General features: G+C 55.7%; 4 protein-coding genes across 7 annotated transcripts in view; 1 reads left to right on the forward strand and 3 right to left on the reverse strand.

Moving 5' to 3' along the window:
• Nucleotides 128–3,366, forward strand: CDT1 (chromatin licensing and DNA replication factor 1). Of its 3 annotated transcripts, XM_021408245.1 has the most exons (10): nucleotides 128–272; nucleotides 377–591; nucleotides 933–1,130; nucleotides 1,218–1,363; nucleotides 1,485–1,588; nucleotides 1,789–1,977; nucleotides 2,294–2,428; nucleotides 2,524–2,725; nucleotides 2,825–3,014; nucleotides 3,096–3,366. In XM_021408245.1, the coding sequence occupies exons 1-9, from the start codon at nucleotides 219–221 to the stop codon at nucleotides 2,986–2,988; spliced, it is 1,407 nt and encodes a 468-aa protein (XP_021263920.1). In that variant the 5' UTR covers nucleotides 128–218; the 3' UTR covers nucleotides 2,989–3,014; nucleotides 3,096–3,366. The 3 variants fall into 3 exon arrangements, with proteins under 3 accessions (XP_021263920.1, XP_021263919.1, XP_021263922.1); XM_021408244.1 differs by having other exon boundaries at nucleotides 2,825–3,366; XM_021408247.1 differs by lacking the exon at nucleotides 3,096–3,366 and having other exon boundaries at nucleotides 936–1,130; nucleotides 2,825–2,988.
• Nucleotides 4,418–8,072, reverse strand: APRT (adenine phosphoribosyltransferase). The gene is made up of 5 exons (XM_021408250.1): nucleotides 7,937–8,072; nucleotides 6,845–6,948; nucleotides 5,913–6,046; nucleotides 5,221–5,299; nucleotides 4,418–4,921 (listed from the first exon to the last, which is right to left on the reverse strand). Exons 1-5 carry the CDS (start codon nucleotides 8,014–8,016, stop codon nucleotides 4,779–4,781), a joined length of 540 nt encoding a protein of 179 aa, XP_021263925.1. The 5' UTR covers nucleotides 8,017–8,072; the 3' UTR covers nucleotides 4,418–4,778.
• Nucleotides 8,271–12,276, reverse strand: LOC110404192. Its single transcript, XM_021408248.1, has 2 exons — nucleotides 11,172–12,276; nucleotides 8,271–9,139 (listed from the first exon to the last, which is right to left on the reverse strand). The coding sequence occupies exons 1-2, from the start codon at nucleotides 11,202–11,204 to the stop codon at nucleotides 8,303–8,305; spliced, it is 870 nt and encodes a 289-aa protein (XP_021263923.1). The 5' UTR covers nucleotides 11,205–12,276; the 3' UTR covers nucleotides 8,271–8,302.
• The window catches only part of GALNS (galactosamine (N-acetyl)-6-sulfatase), a 43,457-nt gene continuing 32,610 nt past the window's right edge, over nucleotides 13,658–24,504 (reverse strand). For both annotated transcript variants that reach the window (XM_021408241.1, XM_021408243.1), the window contains 2 exons: nucleotides 17,376–17,493; nucleotides 13,658–14,819 (listed from right to left, as the gene is read on the reverse strand). In XM_021408241.1, the coding sequence (XP_021263916.1) occupies nucleotides 14,733–14,819; nucleotides 17,376–17,493 (205 nt within the window). In that variant the 3' untranslated portion in view covers nucleotides 13,658–14,732. The remainder of the gene's footprint in view (nucleotides 14,820–17,375; nucleotides 17,494–24,504) is intronic.

Genomic DNA, 24,504 nt, shown 5'->3' on the forward strand with positions numbered 1-24,504 from the left:
GTGGTCCCAGTGCTTGCTTTGGGGTTGGGACGTTGGGGTCCCGGTGTTGGTTTGGCTGGGGGAAGCTGTCCCGGTGTTTGGGGGGTGGGGGTGGTGTCGGGAATGGCCGCACACCCGTGGGCAGCCCAAGCTTTCCACCCCTAATCCTATCTCCTGCTGACCCGCAGCCAGCCAGCCCCGCATCGCTGGGCCCACTGGAGCCCCCCGTAGCCAGCAGGATGCCCTCCCCTGGCCCGGAGCGGGACAGCGGGACCACACCACGCCTGGAGCAGGTACGGGTATGGGGGAAGGGGGCTTAGTGCCTGACTGGGGTCTCCACCCGATCGCTTCCCTTTGCACCTTCTTCATCCTTTGCTGACTGCCCCTGACCCCGCAGGAGGAGCTGGCCACGCTGCAGAGCCGCTTGCAGAGGATGAGGATGAAGCCCCCCGCCCAGCTGCCCCCCATCCCCGCTGGGGCCGGCGCTGAGCTGCGGAGCCGCCTGCAGAGCCTGCGGGGCCTGGAGCTGCGGCTCCGTGCCAAGGCAGCGGGCACTGGGACGGGACCAGATGGGGTCACCGGGACGGAGTCTCCAGCACCAGCGGAGAATGGGTGAGAAATGGCTCCGAGGGGGGAAAGTGGGGCATGGTGGGGCTGCTGCCACGAGGGAAAGGGCAGCAGTGCTGCTCTGCCCACGCCATGTTGCATTTCTGGTGAGAGGGGCAGCGGGGTCCCTCGGATCAGCCCCGTTGTGGGCAAAGCCCTGAGCCCCGGGGCTTCTCCGTCCCCAGAGCGCTGTGAGCGCAGCGTGGGTTGATGGGATGGAGGGAGCAGAGGGAACCTGCCCCAGTGTGTGGGGCACACCGCTCCCATCTCAGCCCTGCTGGGCTCCAAGCCCTCATTCTAACCCAGGTGGCCTCGGGGCTGTCCCAGTGACCCCTCTCCGTTCCCAGCAGCGCACGGCTCCCCGCCTACCAGCGCTTCCATGCCCTGGCGCAGGACACGGCGCCGGGGCTGACGCTGCCCTACAAGTACAAGGTGCTGGCGGAGATGTTCCGCAGCGTGGACACCATCGCCGGGATGCTCTTCAACCGCGCCGAGACCATCACCTTCGCCAAGGTGAAGCAGGGCGTGCAGGACATGATGCGCAAGTGAGTCCGCAGCAGCGCCGGCCCGCAGCTGGGGCTGCTTCCCTGCGTCAGCCCTCGGGGTTCCCCACGTCCCTGGTGCCGTTGCAGGCAGTTCGAGGAGCGGCACGTGGGGCAGATCAAGGCGGTGTACCCCACCTCCTACCGCTTCCGCCAGGAGAAGAACATCCCCACCTACAGCAGCGGCGTGAAGAAGTCGGAGTACCAGCTGACGCTGGAGCCGGTGCTGGGGGAAGGTACGCGTGGCTGGGACCTGCTGGGTCTGAAACGACCTGAGCGTGGGTTTCTGCAGCTCTGCTGCTGTGCCCTTGGGGTTTTGCCGTGATGCTGCAGCGATGCTCTGCTCTCTCCCCGCAGATGAGCAGCTGTGCGGCCGCCCTCACCTGTCAGCATCGCGCCTGCTGGAGCGCAGGAAGGAGTTCCACCGCAGCCTGGTGAACATCGTCAAGCAGCACCACGCGGTGAGCCCCAGCCCGATGTCGGGAGGCCAAGCTGTCCTCTCTTCCTAAAGGAATGGGTGGGCATCCAGGCTCCTTGCGTGCTCTTGGCGTGGGTGGGAGGACAGCAACGCGGCGTGGAGAGCAGGGAATGCGTGGCTGCTGGGATTTCTCCCGGTTCTGGCTTTCCCCAAGCCAGCTGCCACATTCTCATCCCGCTGCAGGCGTTCCTGGCCACCCTGAGCCCGCCCATGGAGGTGCCAGAGGACAAGCTGACCCGCTGGCATCCCCGCTTCAACGTGGACGAGGTGCCCGACATCAGCCCGGCGGAGCTGCCGCGGCCGCCGCAGGAGAACAGGATCAGCACGGCGCAGGAGGTGCTGAGCGCAGCTCGGGGCACGATGAGCGCTAAGGTGAGCGGGGAGCACCGGGCTCTGCCGCAGCCGCTGCCCCACAGCAGCCATCCCTCGGGGGGTGGGGAAGGGCTGCTCCTGCGTGGGCCGGCTGAGCGCCGTAAGGTGGGAACACACGCTGAACATCAGCGTGCGCGAGGCTGGAGGAGCTGCCCCTGGGGCTGGAGGTGAGGTCGTGCCCCACGCAGATGGGTCCGATGGGGGGAGCGCCGGGCTGCTGCAGGGTGGCCCCGGGGGTGGGGGGGAGCGGCGGCGGAGGGGAAACTTCTCCTTCCTCCCAGCTGTAACCCAACTCCTCCTCCGTCCACATGAGCAGATGGAAAAAGCTCTTGCCAACCTGGCCTTGAGAAGCGCTGAAGCCGGTGCGGAGGAACCAGTGCTTTCCAAAGCAGCATCCCCTGCCAGCGCCTCCAGCGCTCTCAAAGGGGTGTCCCAGGCGCTGCTGGAGCGGGTGAGTAATTCCATCCTGGCCGCGGCCCCGGGGGGGGGGGGGGAGGAGGGGGGAGAAGAGCCCACCTGCTCCTGACCCCTCTCCCCGCTCCCCAGATCCGTGCGAAGGAGGCGCGGCGGCTGCAGGCGCTGATGACGCGGGCGGCGGGGCAGGAGGAGCGGCTGGCCATGCTGGGCCGGCTGCCGGCCATGGCCCGCATCCTGCGCGGCGTCTTCGTGGCCGAGAAGAAGCAGGCGCTGCCCATGGAGCTGGCGTGCGCCCGCATGGCCGACAGCTACCCCACACAGATGGCAGCAGGTATGGGGGGGGGAAGGAGGGGGTGTGGGGCAGCGGGTGGCACGGCGATGGGGTTTGCTGGGATGGGAGCTGAGCTGTTGTTTGGATGCATCCCCGCAGGTGAGATGGAGAAGCACCTGCGGCTCCTGGCAGAGCTGCTGCCCGACTGGGCGACCGTCCACGCCATCCGCACCGACACCTACATCAAGCTGGACAAGCACATGGACCTCGGCCTGGTCACCGGGAGGCTGGAGAAGGCGGCCAAGGAGGCAGAAGCCCTCTGAGCCCTGCCAGGACCCGGGCTTCCCCTGTATGGTTCTCTCTTTTGCAAGTGTAGCGAGCTCCCGCGAGCAAAGCGGGATCGAGTTAGTTCTTTGTTGGGTCCTTGCAGGTTGCAGCTGCCTCTAAAGCTGAAGGCGGTCGGGGGTGAGATCCAGAGCTTCCAGCCCCCGTGTGCCGCGTCCTGGCTGGGCGCAGGGGCTGCTTCTGTGTGCTGGGGGAGGGGGGCGAGGAGGAAGGAGGGAGAGAAGAAGTCACGAAGCGCTGTTTTTGGTGTCTGGGGTCTCGTTCTGTTTTTAAGGGAGGGAAGCGCATCTCCGGCGCTCGCTGGAAACGGCGGCAGGACTTGTCAAAACACATCTGCATTAAATGTTTTAAATAGAGCTGACTCGCGTTGTGAACCCAACGCTCTTCCTCCCGCTGTCTGCGTTGGGCCCCGGCCGCTCACGCAGGGAAGGGCTGGGGCACGGTCCAAGTCCTGCAGCAAAGCCTGACTGGAAAAAGTGAGCGTGGGCTCCGCGGAGCTGAATGCGGCTCTTGTCAGCAGGGCTCTGGCACGGGGCAGGGGGGTGAGCGCGGGGAGGGGCTGCCCGGCACGGGGCTGCTCACCTGGGCTGGGTGAACGGTGCCTTCTGATGGAGGGGGGTGGCAGCGAGGTGCTGCGCTTCACCCCACAGCGGCGCACGGGGCTGAGCCGGAGGGAGCTTCCCGGCTGGGGGCTGGCTGCAGCGTGGTCCCCGCGGGGATTTCACCCAGCACACGTGGGATGCTTCCCAGCTCGCCCAGGCTGAGACGCACGCCTCCCAAGGGAGCACGCCCAGCTCCCGCTCGCTGCTCCTGCCTGGAAGCGGCAGCTCTGAAGCGTTGCCACTGTGAGTAATGGCACCGAACGAAAGCAGCGTCCCCGGGTTCCCTGATGTCAGCCCTTGGCCGCGCGCGCAGCCAGGCCTGGCAGCAGCAAGGCTCGCGCTCGCCTCCGCAGCGTGCAGCTGCTTTTCCACAGCTCCGTGGGGTGGAACTCATTTTCCCCTCTCTACGTCGCAGCGGGGCCCTGCAGGCGCTGCCAAGCGTGCGTGCTCGGTGCGGGGCTGCCTGGGGATCCCAGCGCCCCAGAGGTTTCCCTGGGGGGGGGAGTGCGGAGCAGCAAGGGAGCTGCTTTTTAGGAAACAAGTGATAAAAATAGGCAGGATGGGCCCGAGGGCTGCGAGCACGGCCTGCTGTCCCCATGCTCTTTGCTGGGAAGGTGCTCTCCCAGCACCGAGATCCACGCTGCCCAAGTGCCCCCCTCCAGCCTGCGGGATGCAGATACCTGGATGCGGCTGCTGCTGCCTCCTGTAAGGTCGGGGTGGCAATGGGGGGCTCACGCTGCAGCCCCCGGTGCTGCCATGAGGCTCACAAACAGCTCCAGCTGCTGCAAGAAGAGCACTGAGACAGTTTAGAAAAAATAGAAAAAGGAGGCAATGTTTATTGTAGCAGCGAGCTCAGCCCCTGCGAAGATAGGGAGGTGGGACAGCCCGGGGCTGGCCTGAACCCTGCTCAGACCATGACACACAGCAGCACTGCGCCCATCTGAGCTCCTCAGGAGCCACTCAGAGCTCTCCCGGGGCTGGGCTCAGGCACCTATGGCCCACGGAGCATCCTGCCCTGCCTTGCTTTGGTAGCCTGAAAAGCAACACCAGTAAAATGGCATCGTGGTCTCCCCCTCCCCACGCAGGTCCCTGCTGCCCCCCCCCAAGTCGTGACATCAACCCGGAGTCGGGGCCCGCAGCCCGAGGTGCTGCAGCAGCCAGCAGCCTCAGTCGTACTGCAGCAGGGAGTGGAAGGGGATGGCCTCCAGCTTGGCCGCCCCTCTCAGGGCCTTCAGCTCGATGACCACCAGGCACTCCAGGATGTCGGCCTTCAGCCTCGCCAGCAGCTCGCAGGCTGCGCGCATCGTGCCTGCGTGCAGAGAGAGGCTCAGCAGAGAGACCCTCGCTCGAGGAGCAGCACCAAACAAAGCAGGCTGTGACCCCCCCCCCCTCCCCCTCCCCAGTACCGGTGCACACAGCAATGCAGGGAACTCCAGCACCGTGCACAGCTGCTACCGTGATTTACACACAACCACCATTGCCACTGCCACCTCCCGCGTTGCAGGATGTGACGTGGATGGCGGTTTCCATGCACAGCATTCTCAAGGCCTCCCCCCCGTGGAGGAAACCAGGGTGACCCACCACCCCACCAGAGCCTGCTTCCCTCACCTCCAGTTGCAAGCAAGTCATCCACAACGACCACTTTTTGTCCCGCTTCCACGGCGTCACTCTGGATTTCGAGTTCGGCCTGCAGGGTGGAAAGAGCAGCTTCATTGCAGCCCTGCCTCGCAGAAGAACATTTCCCAACCTGCTACCACGTGGCAGAATGCAGGCGTATCTTCAGCGAGATCCACCTTAGCAACCAGCACCTGAAGCCACACAGCACAGCCACAGGAGCACCACGGAAATACAGAGCACGGCAGAGATTGCTGGGCCAACCCTCATCCCCTAGCAGCTGTCCAGCAGGGGAAATCTCCCTTGTTGTCTGAACTCTGATCAAGCTCTAACTGAGCCGGATCACAGCCCCTATGGACGCATCCTTAAGGGCTGGGCATGACCCCTCCTCCCAGTGCAGGCCCAGAGCTGGGGCTCTGTTAGGCACCGGCACAGCGCGTTGCTGGCCCTCTGCTCCTTGAGGATGCAGCCTTACAAGGTGAGCACCCTGCTTCAAAGCCACGCAATAAAGGCGTTCACTCGGGGCACTTCCTGGGAGAGTGGGAAACAACGCACCCGACGGTCGTGCCCCTGAATTCAAGCCAAAGGAAGCCATGTAGCACCGACTCTGATCACAGCTTGGGGCACTGCCCCTCTGCTCAGAGCCCAAGCGCAGCCTGCTAACCCCTTCCCCCGCTGGGCATCACCTTGCCGTACTCCAGGGCGTACGAGATGGACTCGGTGGGGCCGGGGAGTTTCCCCTTCTTTCGGATCAGCACGAAGCCGACCCCCAGCCTCTGAGCCAGGGGGGGGCCTATGAGGAAGCCGCGGGAGTCCAGACCTGGGGGGGGGAAAAGCAGCAAGAGCGCTCAGAAAAGCCACCTGGGATCGATGCCCCGCGTTCATCCTCCCATGGGCAGGAGCAACGTGCCCTTACGGCGAGCCCCTAGGCCTAAATGCATACACTACAGCACTGTGTCCCACAGCCCGTCAGCGACCCCCACCCCCCCCCAGCAGCCCTTTGGGGCTCCCCTCGAGCTCTCCTTCGCCGAGCTGAGCTCAGCTGAGCCCCAGTTATCAGTGCAGCCACGCAGCCAAGGACTTTGCACAGTGGGTTATCGGCAGGCACTTGGAAGAGCTTTGGTCTGGACTCCTGAGCTCCAGGCTATCGCCCGGCCCCAGCAGTCCCTTTCCCAGCGCTTTCATTCTCAGCCTCCTCAAAGCGTGTCCTGCAATGCATTAGCACCGCTACGGCTGTTTCAGTTGGCTTGAAAAGGCTGCATGGGAAGGCAAACGTGCTGCAACAGGGGCTCCCTGCCACGGGCTGCCCAGGCGCAGCACACCAGGCTTCAGCGCTCACCAAATGCCTCTTTTTTAACAATGGAATTACGAAATTGGCTCAGAAGTAGCATTAGCTGGTATCTGCCACCTCGCAAACCAGTATTTCAGGAAAGGACAGTACTGGGTTAAGGGCAATACCTGTATTGGTGTTACTGCACAATATAGGCCAGTAGACAATATCCAAGGGCTATGGTATTTCCTGTCCCATTAGCAAGGCGTCTTCCCACACTTACCACCCAGGGATTCTGAGCACACAGTGCCTTGCAGCAGCCTCAGAGACTTCTCAGTGAACACCCACCTGCAATGACATCGATTTTGGGGAAGGATGCCCTCAGGTGATCTTCCAGAAGATCAATCAAAGCCTTGAAAGCTTCAGGATCCTTCAACAGGGGGCTGATGTCGCTGCAAACAGAGGGAGAGCAGTGAGCAAGCAACCAAGGGCCAGAGGTGATGTTGCTACTACACCCAGAGGAAGCATGTCCTGCCCCATCTCCATCACTTGCTCCCTGCTCCATCCCCACTCCCTGCCCCATCCCCAGATCCATCTCCATTCCCATTCCCATCCCCTGCTCCACTCGCAGCTCCTTGGCTCCATCCCCACCCCCACGTCCCAGCCTCTGCTCCATTTCCAGCCCAATCCCCATCCCCAGCTCCCTGCCCCATCCCCACTCCCCGCTCCATTCTCAGCTCCATCTCCATTCCCCATTCCCATTCCCATCCCCTGCTCCATTCACAGCTCCTTGGTTCCATCCCCACCTCCATGCCCCAGCCCCTGCCTCACTCCCTGCCCCATCCCCACATCCATCTCCATTCCCATTCCCATCCCCTGCTCCACTCGTAGCTCCTTGGCTCCATCCCCACCCCCACGCCCCAGCCTCTGCTCCATCTCCAGCCCAATCCCAATCCCCAGCTCCCTGCCCCATCCCCACATCCATCTCCATTCCCCATTCCCCATTTCCATCCCCTGCTCCATTCACAGCTCCTTGGCTCCATCCCGACCTCCACGCCCCAGCCTCTGCCTCACTCCCTACCCCATCGCCACATCCATCCCCATTCCTCAGCCCTGTTCCCATCCCCTGCTCCACTCACAGCTCCTTGGCTCCATCCCCACCCCCACGTCCCAGCCTCTGCTCCATTTCCAGCCCAATCCCTATCCCCAGCTCCCTGCCCCATCCCCAGCTCCCTGCCCCATCCCCACTCCCCGCTCCATTCCCATCTCCATCTCCACTCCCCTTCCCCATTCCCATCCCCTGTCCCATTCCCAACCTCCTGTCTCCATCCCCATTCCCCCGCCCACCTCCAGCTCCCAGCCCCAGCCCCACCCCAATCCCCATCCCCTCCCCTGCCCCATTCCGGCTCCTCGGCTCCATCCTCAGCCCCAGCCCCGCACCGGAACAGCACGCCGGGCACGGGGAAGTCGGGGAAGGACCGCACGCGGTCCCGCACCGCCCGCAGCCGCCGCTCGCTCATGGCGCTCCCCGCTCTCACTGCGCAGCCGCCGCCGCCGCACGGACCCGGCGGGCGGAGCTCCCCGGCACTGCGCGGCTGCGCCGAGCTCCGCGATTGCGGTGCGGGAGCTTTAGGTCCACGCGCTCCGTGCGCGCCTGCTTATCTGTCCCTTATCAGCTCTTGTGAACCTCTGGAATCGCGGCTTGTGTTTGTTAAAGCCGTTCGGGTTACGATCGGGGCACATGGACGCAGCAGAGCGCTGGTGGCAGTGGTTGGTGGGGCGGTCACGGTGCCCCGGGCACGGCCCTTAGTTCCGTCTCCTGGTGTGGGAATTGCCGTTTGCCCGTGCAAAATCCATCGTGGTCGGGAGACGCGGTGTGGAATGATTGCAGATCTTCTTTTCCGTTAGCAGATGCGGCCTGGATCTGCACCAAATGCACCTAGGGACAACGGCCCGCTGGAAGCAAAGGCAGCTGGAGCACACAACGCCCCTGGCCAAGCCTAGTGCCCACTGTTGGCAGGGAGCAGCCCCCGGGCTGCAGCAGCCTGGCCACGGACACAGAGCTGCCCCCGCAGCCTGGGGTCCTTCCAGCTGTGAGATGGGGCCCTGGCACAGTGGGGTTCTGCCCGCATCCCACGCACCCCGTGCTGTTGCAGTTTCCAGCTCTCGCTGCACGGCCTCCAGGAGGCTGAACCCTCCACTGCTCCACTTCCTCCCTTCTCCATCCGTAGGGTCTCTTCGGCCCCTCTGGCCAAAGGCACCTGTGTGCTGGATGGCTGGGGACGAGCTGAAGGTCAGCGCAGAGGTTGCTCCCTTCCTCGCCAGGCCGCGTTGCCAGGGGCAGCCCACACAGGAGCTCAGCGTGCCTCCTTCCACAAGCGTTCCCTCGCGGAGTAAGATTTTCCCTGCAGTCAGATTATCTCCTTGGCACCAGCAAAATCCGAACAGCTGTTCCAGCGAAGCAAACACAGATGCGGCACGCGGCCATCCGCTGGAACAGGCGCTCCCCGCTGCACCCGTGCTCCCGCCGAAGAACTGGAAGGGTTTCTCTCTTTTGTCATCCCACCAACGACAATAGCAGATGTGAGCCCTTCCAGCAGCTCCTCTTCTTCCTGGCGGACGGAAGCGATGGAACGACTCTGCCTGCCCGTGGAAATAAGCAGGGGTTGGGAAGGGGCCCTTCCGCCTCCTGCCCGCGGTGCCACGGCCAGGCAGCCCTGCCCGGCGCCGTCCCACCGTGCACTGGGGGCTTCCCCTCACCTGGTTTTTGCAGAGCTACAGCCCAGTTCCCCTTTGCGACCCCACAGGGGCAGCACCGCGTTTTTCCAGCAGCTACACGAGGTTTCCCAGGCCCCGCGCTGATCCTATGGAAGGTTCCACCAAGCCTTCAGCTGCCAGGGCTGACGCCACGTGCCCGCTCGGGTTTCAGCGCGCTGCTCCAAGCTTTTGTCAGCGCTGCACCTCGTTCATCAATCCCCCGTGTCGGAGGGGGATCGCCCCTACCGCTCGCTGATTTAAACACCCGCCAGTCAACGAGTTTCCCTGAAACTGTTCAGCTTCTCAAACAACAGCCCCGACTCCTACCGCAGTTTCCATCCGAAAAGAACTTTCCTAGGACCCATTTCCAATGGTGATGTCAAAGGACTTCAGCTGTGGAATATCACATCACGGGGAGGTGTCAGCATCCGCTCCGTGCCTGGAAGGGGGGGGGACTGCAGCCCCACATGTGCCCCCCCCTCGCTGGCACTGCAGGAGGGGGATGCTGCCTTTGTCCTCCCTCTGACCCATGGATGGTTGGTGATTGCAAAGTGCCTTAAGGTCCTGACGTGAGAGACGTTGTCAGACCGTGAAGATAGCAACTGCGTGGATAAAAGCTTCGGAGCTGACTCTAATCAGCTTCACAGGGCAATTAGTTGAGCTGCGCTGAGTGGGGAAGTTGCTGTTCCGTTCAGGATGTTAAAGCTTCAGCGCGAAGTGGAACAAAATGCCCAAAATTTCAACATACCCCACAAGGGGAAACGAGAACGAAAAATTTCCGTCCAAATCCTCTGGAACGCTTCGTTTTCAATTTCAGCTTTGGAAACGCATGCACTTTAAACCAGTTTTTTTTATATATATATATAATAATAATAATTTTAAAAAAAAAAAAAAAAACCATAAATTTGAAATCTCTTATTTCAACAGCAGAGGAATGCAGCTCCCAAGCCAGCTCCCCGGGTTCGGGACCGTTGCTTTGAGCAGGAGCTCGCTGTGCCCCCCAGTAACAGGGCCGAGGGACCACGCTGCGGCGCTGCCCGCTGAGCATCCCGCTGCAAGCCGACCCCAGCTCACCCCGCTCAGGCCCTTGGAGGGGACACAGAGCTCCTGCCAAAGCCTGGGGGAGGGGAGGGAAGGGGGGAGGATTTGGAGCCCGAGCGAATGGATTTGGCACGCGTTCCTCGCTGCTGGCAAACCGGCTGCTGGGCTTTTCTGCCCCTTATCCTGCGGAACCGCACCGCCAGCCGACGGATCGTATGGCCCAGGAGGGTGTTAAGTGGCTCCGGGAGGGAAAAAGGCAGAGAATGGCGTGTCGGCTGCCAGGCTGGCTCTCACTGAGTTGGATGGCAGAGGTTCCTGCTCTTCTAAGAGACCACGGGATTTTGGCTAGGGCTGCACTTTTATTTCGTATTTATGTAATTCGGACTGGACTTTGAGCAACAGCGAAACTACAAGTGGAGGCAGGGGATAGAAAGAAAACCAAGAAATGGGGTCTGTCCTGTGTCTAAAGGAGACGATTTCCAATGAGAGGAAGGAACCTAAGATGAGATTGCAGTTCTTCCTTCACGACTGCTCTTCAAATCTAAGAGTTTGAGTGGAGGGGGCACCACCGTGCTGTGTTCTGATAGCAAGCGGAAAACATCAAACAGCACCAGAAAACAACGGCAGAAGTGCATCTCCAAGGACTAAAACCATTCAGGAAAGTGGAGAAGGAGCCACTCGAACTGCAGAGCAGCTCCATGGCGATGGAAGGAGTCGATCTCTCGCAGCGCACGCAGCCTGCAGAGCTCCCCAGCCCAGCTGCAGGGCCCTGCTCAGCCCACTGTCCGGGTGCTGCTTGGGGTGTGTGCAGACAGGGCACTGCCTCCCGACACCGCTCTCCCCCCCCCCCCAGGTCCCCACCTGAAGCCATGCTCACCTTAAAAAGGTCTTTCTTCTGCAACGACTTCATGCTGTGACTGCAAAGGCGTTGCCCTCGGTGGAAGGAAAGGCTTCTCGGGCTTTCAGGTGTTGTTCATCTCTGCTGCTTTGCTTTCTGCAGAACCACACAGGTGCCTCCCGTCCAACATCTCCCTCCTCAGCAGCGTTACTTCCAGTCCCTTTAGTGAAAGCACACCGTCACCCTCAGCATTCGCCTGAAAACTCCGTCCCCAAGCAGCGCATCATGCTGTGTTAGCAAATCCGTGCCCTCTCTCGCTCTTGTTCTGCTCCAAACTTTCCCATTTTCGCTTTTAACGCCGCGCTCCCCCGCCCGGCATTGGAAACACAGAGGCACGTTATCTCTCATCGCTGCGCTCAATACTGCTTGCAGGGCATTAACCTTGCCTCTAAGCGTTGGGAATTGATCCCCCGCATTCCAATTCCAGCGTTCAGCTCCCCAAATTGTTGGTCCGCGGAGACTCATTTGCCACCGAAATAATCCATTTGTCGCTGCAGGCTTTTAAATCGAGGCTCCATTTTTTTTGTAGCCACGGACTGTGAATGCAGCAGGACTTTTTCCACGATTATTAGTTACATCAATTTCAGAAGCTTCTCTGCCCGGAGGGTGGGACGATAACAGAGCCTCTGGGGCAGAGGAGGGAGACTGGGGAGGCTCAGCTAATTGGAAATTAAAGGCAGGAGAGGAATTCCTCGGGCTCTCAGTCCAAGCAGAGATGAAGCTTTTAGCATTTAGGAGATGTATTTAAACGTAAAGAAAGGAACGTCACGCAGAAGCAGCCTGAGACTGGCCCCACCTTTCCTTCAGCTCGCAGCTTGAGGAAGGGAGGCACCAGCCAAGCAGCTCCGCCGTGGGTCACTGAATCCCAGCAGGCCCCTTTCCCTGCCCACAGCTATGGCACACGCAGCCCCTGCGAAGCCAGGAGCCCTGCAGCAGGGGCAGCCCGCACAGCAGGCAGCTGCCACACGGACCAGAGGCTGGGGGTAACGACGAGGGGCAGAGGGGACGCCCCGTGCTGCGTTTTGGGGCTGCCCCCCGAGCTGCAGGCTGGCGGTGTTTGTCCCTGCAGCTGCGTGCTTGGGCCACTTACCACCTCCCCCCCGCCTCCGATCTGCGCCGGGCAGCTGTGTGGGCTGGGTAATTGATCCGCGTTAAAAATAATGCAAGGAAAACAAAACAAGTTATTTTTAAGCCCAGCCAGCCCCGTGACCCGGGAGGCAGAGCTGTGAGACTGCCCCAAACCAAGGTGCCAGCTGTTCCACAGGTGTGTGCAGACAAGCCCTCTAACTCCTCATTGATAAACTGGATTATTTATTTCCCTCGGCTTCTCATCTCACTTTAACTTCAAAATCGGTACATCTTTGGGAAAGGCATCGATTTAGAATCCTGCCTGGCTGTCCAGCTGTAGAACCACTGTTCTTATTTAAAGCAGTCGCTTCTTTAGATGAAGCTTCGATCTTTCATAATTGCTTCGTGTTCGTTAGCTAAGTAAACAAACTTCAAGTCACTTCCAGCAGCCAGCTTTGCAGTGCAAAGTTTACACCCAGTATCTACGCACCGAGGGACTATTTCAATAAGGGATGAAGACTTTGTGTGCTGGGTAACCAAACACTGAGCGTGCTGAGAATGGGCTGGCGTGTCCAAGCAGGTCACGCCGAGGAGGAAAAATGCACCGTCTCCAAAAGTGCAAGCTGCAGGAGAACGAAGTGGCAGGCGGTGCACGTAGCTACCAGCACCTGGCGTGCTCACCACGTGCTCAGTGCACGAGCTGAGAACTGGGCAACGTGTCCGGGTGAGCACCCAGCGGAGCCGCAGCCCTGGGAGCTGTTTCTGAGCGGTGCACGGAGACGAAGCTGTAGCAGTTTGCAGCAGATGCTCACGGCTGTTGGAGAGCCGGCAGCGAGTTGCAGGCGGCTGCGGCGACGGACTCCCTCATCTGGTGGTATCTTGGGCTGCTGATAAGAGCAGACTGTAGGGCTCTGAAATACTCCTGGCACAGCTCCTGGTTAGGGCTGGAGGTGAGGTTCAGATGGGCTGGCGTTGGCTGCAGCACTACGAGCTGACGCAAGCGCTGTGCTTGTTGCAGTCCTAGAGGATTATCCAGCTTCGGGAGATGGCCACTAGGAATTACTGCGGAGATTGCAGGTAGCATGAACCGTAGGAAGGCGGGGAATGAGAGCGTTTGGGATTATAGGGAGGGCAAGGACAACAAGTTGAGAAGTCCGCGGGAGGCAGAGCGCAGCAGTGAACACAGAAGTTGTCAGCACACCTCAAGCCAGCCCCAGCTTGGCCTGGGGAGGAAGCAGTCCTATGGAATATCCTGATCTTCCTCAGGGCAGCAAAATGCCAGGTAGAGAGGGCACGTGTCCTGTTTCCAACAGGGCAGGATGGAAGCAGACTTGTCAGCGGCGCTTACATTGCTTCTAGCTATTCCCTTGCAGCTCCACAACAACCTTGCTAGGTTCTGTTCAACAGACATTTATTAGCAACAGTGAAGGGTGTGGAAAACAGACTCAGAACGGGATGAGCAATTTACAACGTGAAATTATGTGAAGAATCTGCATTTACCATGAACTCTGTTTAGAGAAGTGCTACACCCAGGCTGGGGAAAGTTTGCACAAGGAGAATTCCTTGGAGAGCATACGCTGGAAACAAGGTCAAGAGTTAATGTGTGATGTAAATGGGCATTTCTGAGCCTGCAGTTGGCTGGGCCCAGGTCACGAGACTACAAGAGCGACTTAAACCATATTTGGCCCTAGATTTTTGGAAATAAAGAAAATCCCACAGATGAACAACGGAACCCCAGCTCCCTGAGAACACGCTGCACACCATCGAGAAGGCAATACTTACACGAGCCCTACCTTCAGATTTCTGTATAACTTGACCTGGTGAACGTTTGCAGCTACAGAAGGAAAAAACTCAGGGCGTTCTGCCTGCAGCTGACCCTTAGTTGAGAGCAGAACGCAGCACTTGTTTGCACGCAGGCATGCGCAGCAGCAGGGTGTGCTGTACGGCTGCACCCAGTACGTGCAAGCTTAGGAAGAACAGGCAAAAACAAGTCGGCGTCCAAAGGGTTCACAATGGAAATGTTAAAACAACAAGTTATATGCAAACAAAACAAGGGCAGCTTGGGCAGGGCTGTACGTTTCCTGAGCAGTCTCCCATGGCTGCTGCTGGGGCATCCACACGAGCAATGGCTCCAGAGGTCGGCTGGAAGAAGCCAGAGGAAAGGTGCATCCGTGGTGTTTCTGAGCTCATGGCAGAGCTGTGGTTGCCCAGAGATCTTCCACAGTTACAACAGTCTTCACTGAAAATTTACCATTTACGGAAACAACTAAACCAACAGAAGAGGACAGGCTAAACCCTGAGCACTAGCAATATAAACACTGTCCCTTTTGGAAGAGCAAATGATGATATCACACATACATCACACCCTCCCTGTGTAAACAGGAGTGCCAACACGAGAAGAGATGCATTGTAAACTCCGTGTCCAGCTGGTTCGAGGGCTTTTTGGGCTGCTCCTGAGGGCTGCTGAGAAGATCAGTGAGGCCAAAAGCACTTCTTCGGATCAGACTTGGGTGGCTTCAGGCACTTCCCTAGCTTCTCACAGCCTGGGGGAGACCAATTCTGTTAAAGAAACAAACAAAACACACAGAAAAATGAAGTCAGACGTTCACAGCGAGTATCTGCTGAGCCCTGTACCCTGGCAGACCCCTTTTGCATCTCACAACAATGCTCTTATGTCTTGCTTGAAAAACAGAACTCTCGCAGCTGATGTTCCTGAGATCGTCCATTTTCCAACTCCAAATCCTATTCAAAAAGGCTTCAGGGAAGACTACAAATCCTTATGCATCAGATGATTCCCTCTGCTGGAATGTGGTGGTCTCTCCTGTAAAATGCAGTCTGGTGGGACTCATAGTGACTTCTTCCCTAACCTGCAGTAGCATGGAGCAAACAGATCACGAGCTGTTGGTGAAATCCTAGTTCTCCCACAATCCAGAAAAGAGCTCATACCCCTCTGTGCTACAATATCCATGTACTTTATTAAGGAAACAAGTAAAAAGCATCAATGTTTGAAGGCTGAGGGTGCGAGGGAGACTAATGCCTGTATTTTAATGAGCATTCTGATGGCCGAATTCATGAACAGATGGAGCAGGAGGCATTTATGAGCCAACCACCCCAGTGCATGCTGAGCAAAACTGTTTTCCTCCCTTGTTTTCATGCTTCTTGAACTACCTTTCTCCAGCATGTGTACAACAGAGAAGCAACATCAGAAAGGAATCCCACTGCAAACCTCAGCTTCCAAAGTTATTAACAGAGGAAGGAGTTTGGGTAAGAGAGTTCTTTCAATTTCAGGGTTTTTTTGGCGTCATTTAAAACGTGGGTCTCTGCATGGCAGATCTCTGCCCTCAGAAATCTTGTGTGTCCTTTCCCCAGCTCTCCAAGTCCATCCATGGGAGGCTCTTGCTGTCACCTGTTAATGCTCAGTTCAGCTCTGACCTACTTGCCTTTCACGTCATTAAGTTTTTCAAGTCATTACATTGATTACATTCCTATGGAGGTAAAGAAAAGCTCAACCCCATCAAAAATACCGGAGCAGGTTTCTATTCCATGCAGCTGACAACAGATGGCAGTGAGACACCAGCTATCTCTGCAGGCAGAGCAGAACACGGAGCGGGGTTTTGGCGGAAGGCTCCGCGCTGCACGAAGGGCTCCAGATGATTTGCAAACAATTAAAGCCGTTTTCTAAATCCGTGTCTCAATTTTAAAATGCACCATCGGAAATTTCAGGTGCTTGACCACTCCGCAGAGGCAACTGAGATCCAAAGAAACAAAGAAAACGTTCAGGTTTGTTTTTTTTTTTTTGGAAAACAGGAACAAAACAAAACGAAGTGCATCTGTAGTGCAAGTCAGCTTCCTAGATGCGGGCTGTAGGCACTGAGAGCCCTGAGGATGCTGCACGTGCTGTGAGTCCGACGTGCAGCCAAGCCAGCACAGCTCCAGACAGAGGGCTGGGGTGTGGGGTGAAGTATGGGACCTCCAGCCCTGCACTCGTTCCGCTGTGCAACCCAAAGACACCGGGTGCTGACAAGCAACGTTCCTGGATGCTTTTGCAGCACCTGAACACGCTGCACCAGGGCAGCTGCAGGACAGCACCGTGCCTGCACTTTATGAACCAGTTTTGCAGCTGGAAGCACAGAAGAAATGTCTTTCCAGGGAAGGGCTCTGGCAGCAGCCAGACACTGGGGAGAGTGCTTGAGCCCACACAACATCCCAGAGGAGCACATAACAGGGTTCATTAAGGGAAAAGTTGAATAATGAAAGAAAACAACACAGCAACAATGGTCCTTCAAATCTTTTTCCCGCTTAATGCCCAAAAATAAAAAGTGGTGACAATGCTAAAAAAGATCTTTGCCTTCTTAGTGAGGAGAGAGAGAGGCAGCTCCACGTTCTGCACTTCTGTGGCTGAAGGCAGAGCCTAAGCAGCAGGTACTCACTGTATGCTTCCTAAGATCACTCCGTGTCGGGAAGATTTTGTCTGTTGCTATTTTGTGTCAGTCTATACAGGCACATCCCCTTAAATTACACAAACTCTTGTCATCTGCCAACCTTATCTCCTAAGAACCATCCCGTTTATTTCTCAGGTTCGCGACACACCAAGCAGCATTTGGAAGGAAAGCCAAACTGGAACTTTCCAACACGCAATTCAAAACAGAATGCAGAACTGGAAACCAGTTTGGCCTGCTTCAGGCCAGAAGGACTTTGGAAAAGACAGGCATGGGTGAACTCGAAGGAGACCACGCAGGACCAAAGGTGCTTAGTGATCTTGAGTATCTGATAAGATCTATTGTCTCAGTCCCACCACTCGAAACGCAGAGGGCTTCTGAGAACCGCAGAGGGGATTAGAAAGGAGAAGTATCGACAGTTGTAGATAGCTCAGTATCTCTAAGGAAGGAAGACACGGTTTGTCACAGCGTGCTAGCAGACTTTGCACACATAACCCAGCTGGCTCTGTACGAGCTGCCCTGTGCTGCTGCATCCCACAGGTAACAACCAGCCCTCCCTCTGTGGGGGGACAGCCTCCTTCCTTCCTCTCCATCCCTTCCCAGCATTCAGAGACATCGTCAAGCCTTTGCAAAATGTATTTTAAGCTAAGGAATTTTAAACGTTTTAACTGCTCACCATGACGGCCTTGTCGCACACGTTGAGCTGAGGCACTCCTGGCACCATGGTCTCTTTGTGCTGCTGCACCACGGCAGATATCCGCCTCATAACTCCTTGGTATTCATCGCTGGCAAAACTAGAACGTGAAAAAATTTCAGAAGTTGTTAGCGGGGCTTCCTGAATACATCGGGTTTGACATACAGCATCATTAAAGCATCACTAAGCTACGCCAGAAGACATTTTCTGGACCACAGCGAAGGAGAAGAGCACGCAAACAGGCAGCCACCACTAACTGCCCGCGGGTCCATAGGGAACGAAGGACCAGGGCTGAAAGAACCCATCCTGGCTAGGCACGAAGCTGCAGGTCCGATTGTCAGCCTGGAGGGGCAGGGATGGCAGACAGCCCAGGTGCCCTCCCCTGCACAGCAGCACATGGCTCCCGGCAGAGCAGCTCAGCACAGGGCTTCAGCGTGGACAGCTGCTGCTTCCAGCAGCCCCAGTGCCTCGCTTCCTCGTCGGGCAGAGATGCTGCCAGCTTGTGTTGGCTCCCAGGGGGATGTCACGAGCAAAAAGGAAAGGTGCTTCTGGGGTTGTCTGCTGGTGCTTTAAGTGATTGTCTAGGGAGACCAGAATACAGACACCTTGCCAGGTACATGAGCACATAAACAAGTTTGCCGAGGCTGTCCTTGCAGTGTGTCACATGAGAGGTCACCCAGCACACGGCGCTCCCATCCTCCACTCTTTCGAGAGCTTTTCTGCAGCACGCGGAGGCATTTATTGAAGGGAGGAGAAGGCAATGTCAATACTTGGCTTTCAAGAGCGTTCTCAAGCTAAGGGTTTCAAATGCAACCAACTGCTGGCTAGTAAAACTTCACAATCACTAAGTAAAATGAACTGATATTATGCGAACAGGAAGATGGAGAAGAATAGGAGCGACTTGTCCAAGACAAGAATACCTGCTTCATTTCGCAACATTACAGCTTTACTACTCCAAGCCCTCATACAATGCTATACATTACCGGATTCCTACCCAACTGTTACTCCAGTAGGTACTTGTTTAAGCAGTTCAGAGTGTACCTCACTAATACTTCAAGTATTAGTAACGTGGAGGATGACTACCCAATGATCTCATGTTGTCCATCACCTTAAGAGTCATTTCAAAAACAGAGAGCAGCAAGTTGCCTCTGAAGATAAAAGAGAAACAATGCGGCCTGGTGCTGACCTCGGGCTCCCTTTGCTTGCAGTCCAAGCTGGCCACCAGCCCCACGCTCCAGCTAATTTCCTACTTTGAAAAACAATCACATTTCGAAGCCCAGCCATGTGCCAACAGTTTCCAGTAAACCCTATAAATATCGCATCTCGGCAGCTGTCCAGAGAGAAGCTGATTGTGGGGATGGGCCTGAGAGCTGCTGATAGAGAAGCGGAAGGGAATTGGAAACGACAAGCTCCAGCAAACTAATCTGTTGCTCTCACACCCCGTATCCTGGCTGCACGGTCTGCATGGACCACGCGGAAATTGGGAAGCCCCCAAATTCGCTTGCTGCTCTGTGCACGCATTCCTCGTAGCCCCGATGACTGCTGCAAGCAGAGGGCTGGAAGCTGCCAGCCACCACCTACGGCTTCACCTTCCCTGAGGATGCTCCAGGCTGCCATCCTGGCTCGGCAAGCGTTGCATCCCAGTGGCACAAGGGCCCTTCAGCTCGGCAAGATTTTATCTGGGAGCCCTCCGGTTGGGTTTCAGATGCACGCAGGGCTGCCGGCGCAGCGGCGCTCTTGGAAATATCAAAGTGTGTTTTTAGAAAAGGCAGAGAGTGTTTCAAGCTATGCCGTGCCCAAGCACAGAGGACAGCTAACGTGGGAGAGCCTGCACGCAGAGAGACAGAGCAGCAAAGCCATGCACGCCCAGGGAGCGCTCCTGAAGCACGGCTGGGTCCCTGGGCTGCACAGCACGGGGTATTCAGATAGCTAATCACTTAATGCCTTCTGCTGCTGCTCTCCTAACTACCTAACGAGTTTACTTCCATCCCATCCCCGTGCCATCTCTCCAGCACTCCAGATCTTGGGGAAGCAGACCTGTAAGACGGAACGTTGCTGCTATCTAATTAAGCTCTTTACGTCTTTACAAATATTGAAGCGCTAAGGAGCCCAATTTCATCCATCCAAGCGGCTTTTCATACGTACGGCTCCAAATTAGCTATAATCTGGACAGACCACTGGAAAACACAGCTGTGGTCTGGATGAAAGATAAACAACACGCTGCCACGACTGCTGCTTTTTGCTCCAAATATGCCAGTCCTGTCCCGGGGAAAAAAGTAAAGCAGTCTTTCTGCTATAATCTTAAATACTGCTTTTACCCACAGCATCGTTACTCATTAGCAGCCTTAGACACATGAATGCTGCAGCGTAACAAAGTGGGCTCGCATCATTTAAATCATCTGCTTGCTTTAATTCCCATGTTCAGGACACTCCTGGCTGTTTCAGCTTGCTCAGCAGGGACAGGAAATCTCAGCCTAACCTCAGCTCCTGGTGGTTTTCAACTGCTCTCCCCTGCAGCTTCCACACTCTTAGATTGTTTGAGCCTTTAGCACAGGCTGAATGACTTCCCCGGAGCGCGATAGGAACAGCTTGGCACACAGAAAAGACTCGTACTTCTCACAGAAGCACACAGCTTGCTAAAGCTAAAGAACACGTGTAGATTATGCTCCAAGTTGCACTGCTAACCTATAAACCTTGCCTCAGTGGGGTTTAGCATGCTCTTAAGCTGGCTAAACCTGTTGACACTGGCTTAAAACAGATCCGATTGCAGCTGCCTCCCCAGCGCTGAAGCACATGGCAGTGCTGGACCCCAGGTGCTGTAAGGTGGCACTTGGTGCTGGAAGATCACAGGGATGGTGTTGGGATGGCTCGGTTAGACACAGTTTCCCTGCTGGAGTGCAACACTTGGTCTGAGGAGCTTAAGGTCTTGCTCAGGTCGAGCTCTGCAGCTCTGTAACGCGTTAACAGGATCCAACATCCACGCAGCGCTTTGTCAAGCATTCCCTGACTGCCTGCAGCGGGTTCAAACGCTCCAGCCCTGTGAATGAAGTGCATTTTGTGACAAAATCTGCAAGAGAGGAGTGCCTTTAATCTGCATGTAAGATGGGGATAATTGCTTCACGGTAATCAGTCTGAGTTGTTAATGGAGCCGGGAACCTCTCCTATTCAGGAACCAGAGTCCCCTCCTTTCCTCAAGTGCATACGCAGGTCTGGACTGCAAGGGGAGGGCTTGCTACATCCCCTACTACAAAACAAGATAATATCTGTACAGGTGTTTGGGCATTGTTGTCTGAGCAAGGCTGCAGATCTTGCTGCCTCCAGGGCACGCTGCATTTTGTATTCCAGCTCAACAATCCTGCAGAAGGAGAGCTGGGAATAGCACTGGAAGAATGAGAGCGCAGCGGCGAGGGTGAGCAGGTGGTGTTGTGAGGAGCTGGCTAAAAGAGATCCCCCAGCGCACATGAAATTATTCCACGCTCAGAATGAGCGAACGGAGTGGACAAAGTCCAGGGTCATTACACTAATTGACACTTTACCTCCGGGAAGTCTCTGGAGAGCCAATCAGGGCTGGATTGCGAGCGCAGGGTCCCAGGCACAGGTGTGGCCTGTGCTTAGTTCATTTAGCGTAATTGTGCCTTGGCAATCTGTTCCCATCTCCTCCCTCTCCAAACAGCTCCGAGTGTAACCTGCTCTGCTATTAACCCCACCGTGCCCTATGGTGAAATTCTGGTCGGAAGGAGGAGGATTTGCTGACACGCTGCCTTTGGTATTAGAGCACCATCTCAGTCCCTCGCCTTCAGCTCCGCTACCATCGCGACCTGTTCAGGGGAGGAAAGGGGATGCTCTACCACAATAAATCCACAAAAAGGGGCATAGCCTCTATCCTGAGAGTGACAGAACCACGTTGTTATTCAAAGGAATGTAACAAGATGGTTATTAGATAGTGCACTTGATAGAAATGTGACAGTGGGCTCTCCATAGCAGCTTTCAGACTTACAGCACGTTCTACCAGCCACGCATGGAGTCAGTAGGAGAGCACAGAACTTGGCTAATGATTTGTGTATTTTTCCTTCCTCCACCACTGGAATTATTTTAATTAAGAAAACATTATTTTTAATTGTGAAATACACGTAGATTCAGGTCATTTGATTTTATCTGTTATCAGCGCTACGAGGCTGCTCTGCAATGTGGCATCCGAGTTCTCATCTTGTCCTATCACTCAGTCTTCCTCCATTCCTTTTTCTCTATTAGCAAGTTTCTTTGGAACTTAAAGTCTGCGCAATACACCATACAGACAAAGGGTTTAGAGCTCTGCTTCTGAAACATGGCAACGCACACTTATTGGAGAGGCTCACAGGGCCAAACAGAAAAGCAAAAGGCAGTCCCTACTGGAAGGCACCTCTCTGGTCCAGCAGCATCCACAGGACCCAGATGTAAGCACCCCTGCAGGTGTGATGCCCCTCACCTTCGTGGCTGCAAACAGCATTCTGCATTTTTGAAAGTGGTTCACGTGGCTCTTCTAATATTCTTTCCTATCAGCAGCCCTCTAGTCTAGGCAGTAACTCACCAAACGACCAGCAGGCTGCTGGTCTGCTGCAATGAAGCACAAGTTACAGGTTGATCAGACAGCATGCCACAGGGCAGAGCCCTAATCCCAGACTGAGCCGAGCAGAGAGCAGCAACTGAGCAGCAATCGACCGAGCTGAGTTTGCCTCCATCCTTAATGCTCCATGGTTTCCATAGCTGTCGCTTTCCTCAAAGCCACCTCTCCTGTGGCAGCAGTTAATTCACTCCTGCAATGCAGCTGTTGCCATTTCCTTCCCCCCCCCCCTCAAGAAGGCAAGGAGTCAGCACCTCCCCTGGGCAGAGTTCTGGCTCTTTGTTACACACATTTTTCCCCTCCGTTTTGCACCTTCTCTCTTTTCTCAGCAGAGAGGTTTCTGCCCTCATCAGTAAGGTGAGACTGGCAGTCTTCCTTTCAGATCTTTTCCCCTCCAGCTTCCCCTCCAGGAGCTCCTTCCCTTCTTTGCTGCTTCCATAACCAGCGCAATTACCTCTCTGATAATTTCCAGGATTTTCCATCTGCTCAGAACAGGCATTGGTGAGCTCTCTTGTTAATTAATGTGTTCTAAAAATCATTACGTTCATCAACCACATCTTATCGCTTCCACTTTTTCTTCCATAATAGTCAAATCTATTGCCCCAAGTAAAATGTGGGTATTTTGTCATTCCAAATGTAGCAAGCTCGGTTCTGAACAGAGCTAATAGCTCAGAGCAGACGTTGTTGCCATCCCGCAGCACCAACAAGACGTGAGCAGTGCTTAATTGTTATCAAGGCTTTGTACCTCTGCTGCAAACAGACAGAATTCCACAGGTTTTGGCTACCAACTCTTCTTGCAGCCTGACCCAAACTCCACTTTCCCCTTCAGTTTGCACTGCGTGTTCTGTCGGCTGTATTTTAAGCTGTGCCAGTTATGCGTTACTCCTCGTGTTCTTCCTGACTGGTGTGAAGTATTTTGGTAACATACAACCTCTAACTTGGGTAGTAAAGCTGACAGCTGGTTGGGAAGATACCAACAGATAATTTAACTGAATTTGTCAAATATAGGCTGAGTGGAGAAACGAGTCCCACGTGTGGGACTTAGGGGACACACAATACCCTGTACATAACAGACTTCAGTACAGAAGACGACCGATCAGATCTTTTAGTTCTGCATTTTGATATATTTGGTAACAAAGGCACCCTGCAGTTTGAGTGCTTTTATGGGAAAGAGGATCAACCAGCCAACCAAGAAAACCCAAACCCCCAAAAATCAGTTAGTGCATCTAGGGAGGAAACAAAATATTGCTTAGACTCACAGAAATGCTTCTGCTTTGTGCGCTGCTTAACACGCTATCTATATGTAAAGGTTGAGGGCTTAAAAAACAAGCCAAAAAAAAAAAAATCTTCTATCTGGCAGCCTACGCAGATCTACTCATTCTCTTGAATGACAAAAGACACAGAAAGTTCATTTCTCTCCACACAAAACCTAGATAACCCTTAGGTAACTCTTACTTCTATACGTACAGTTACATTACCATTTCTGGCAACCAAAAGAAAGATTGTTTTCCAGGAACCACGCTCCTTTGAAACGCATTGCCCACACGTACCCTTGTACTGCAGGTGTTCCTATTACAAGCAGCATTCCAGATGCCAGTTTTGCCTTATCAGTATCTGTAGGCATGTTCGTGCCCCACCTCATCCTGCTGCCATACAAATACAGAGCACGGCCTGCGGTGCCAAGCTCCTCTCTGCTCTAAGAGCAGAGCCCCACAGCTCCCAGGTGAGTCCTCTCTCTCAAGAGGGGGATGAAAGCCTGGCAGTGAGTGTACCTGATGCTAATGCTGATGGTCAGCCACAGGACAGGGATCTTGCTCCATCCCATCTGCTGATGGGACGATGTAAAAATGCCACCACCGGGGCAAGCTGAGGCAGGATTCACAATGTGCATCTGGCATTGCTACGAGCTCCAGTTAACAATGAGGAAAGTCAGTGAGGCCGTTGGAATGCCGGGGTGAAGTTGCAAGCCAGAGAAACATCAATAGTTATCTTTCAAAGCAACAGGGGCAAACATAATTACATCCCTTGGCAAGAAGCCGAGGTGCTGGAGGCAATCCAGCCCAAAACAGAGGGGCAGTTGCAGGAAGGAACGGCCACTGCCCTGTTGGGAGGGTCTGTTCCTAGAGTCAGACATGCAGAAGGATGCACACCCAGCCTTACGTGGAGGGGAACATTAGTGCAGGGTGCCATATGGCTCAGAACTGCCAGACGTGTCCTCAGCACGACGACAGGGCCTGCCTGTAATGGCCTGACCAGTTTTTCCACTGCATGCAAAGTGCTCCACAGATAAGCTTTTGCTGATAATGCTTCCAGGCAGGCTTTGGGAAACGCAGCAAGCTGCGTCAGGAAGAGGAAGGACTCATCCTGCTTCACCACAAAGCCCAGGGAACTGAAAACTTCACATGCTTTCTCCGGATCTTGAAGGACTTGAATCTTTGGTGAACCCTTCAGCAGCCAGTTCTCTGAGAATGACTGAAAAAGCTGATTTCTACGTTCTGAGATGAACTGAAA

The sequence above is a fragment of the Numida meleagris genome, chromosome 10 (genome assembly GCF_002078875.1).
Source record: "Numida meleagris isolate 19003 breed g44 Domestic line chromosome 10, NumMel1.0, whole genome shotgun sequence".
Lineage (NCBI taxonomy): Eukaryota > Metazoa > Chordata > Aves > Galliformes > Numididae > Numida > Numida meleagris.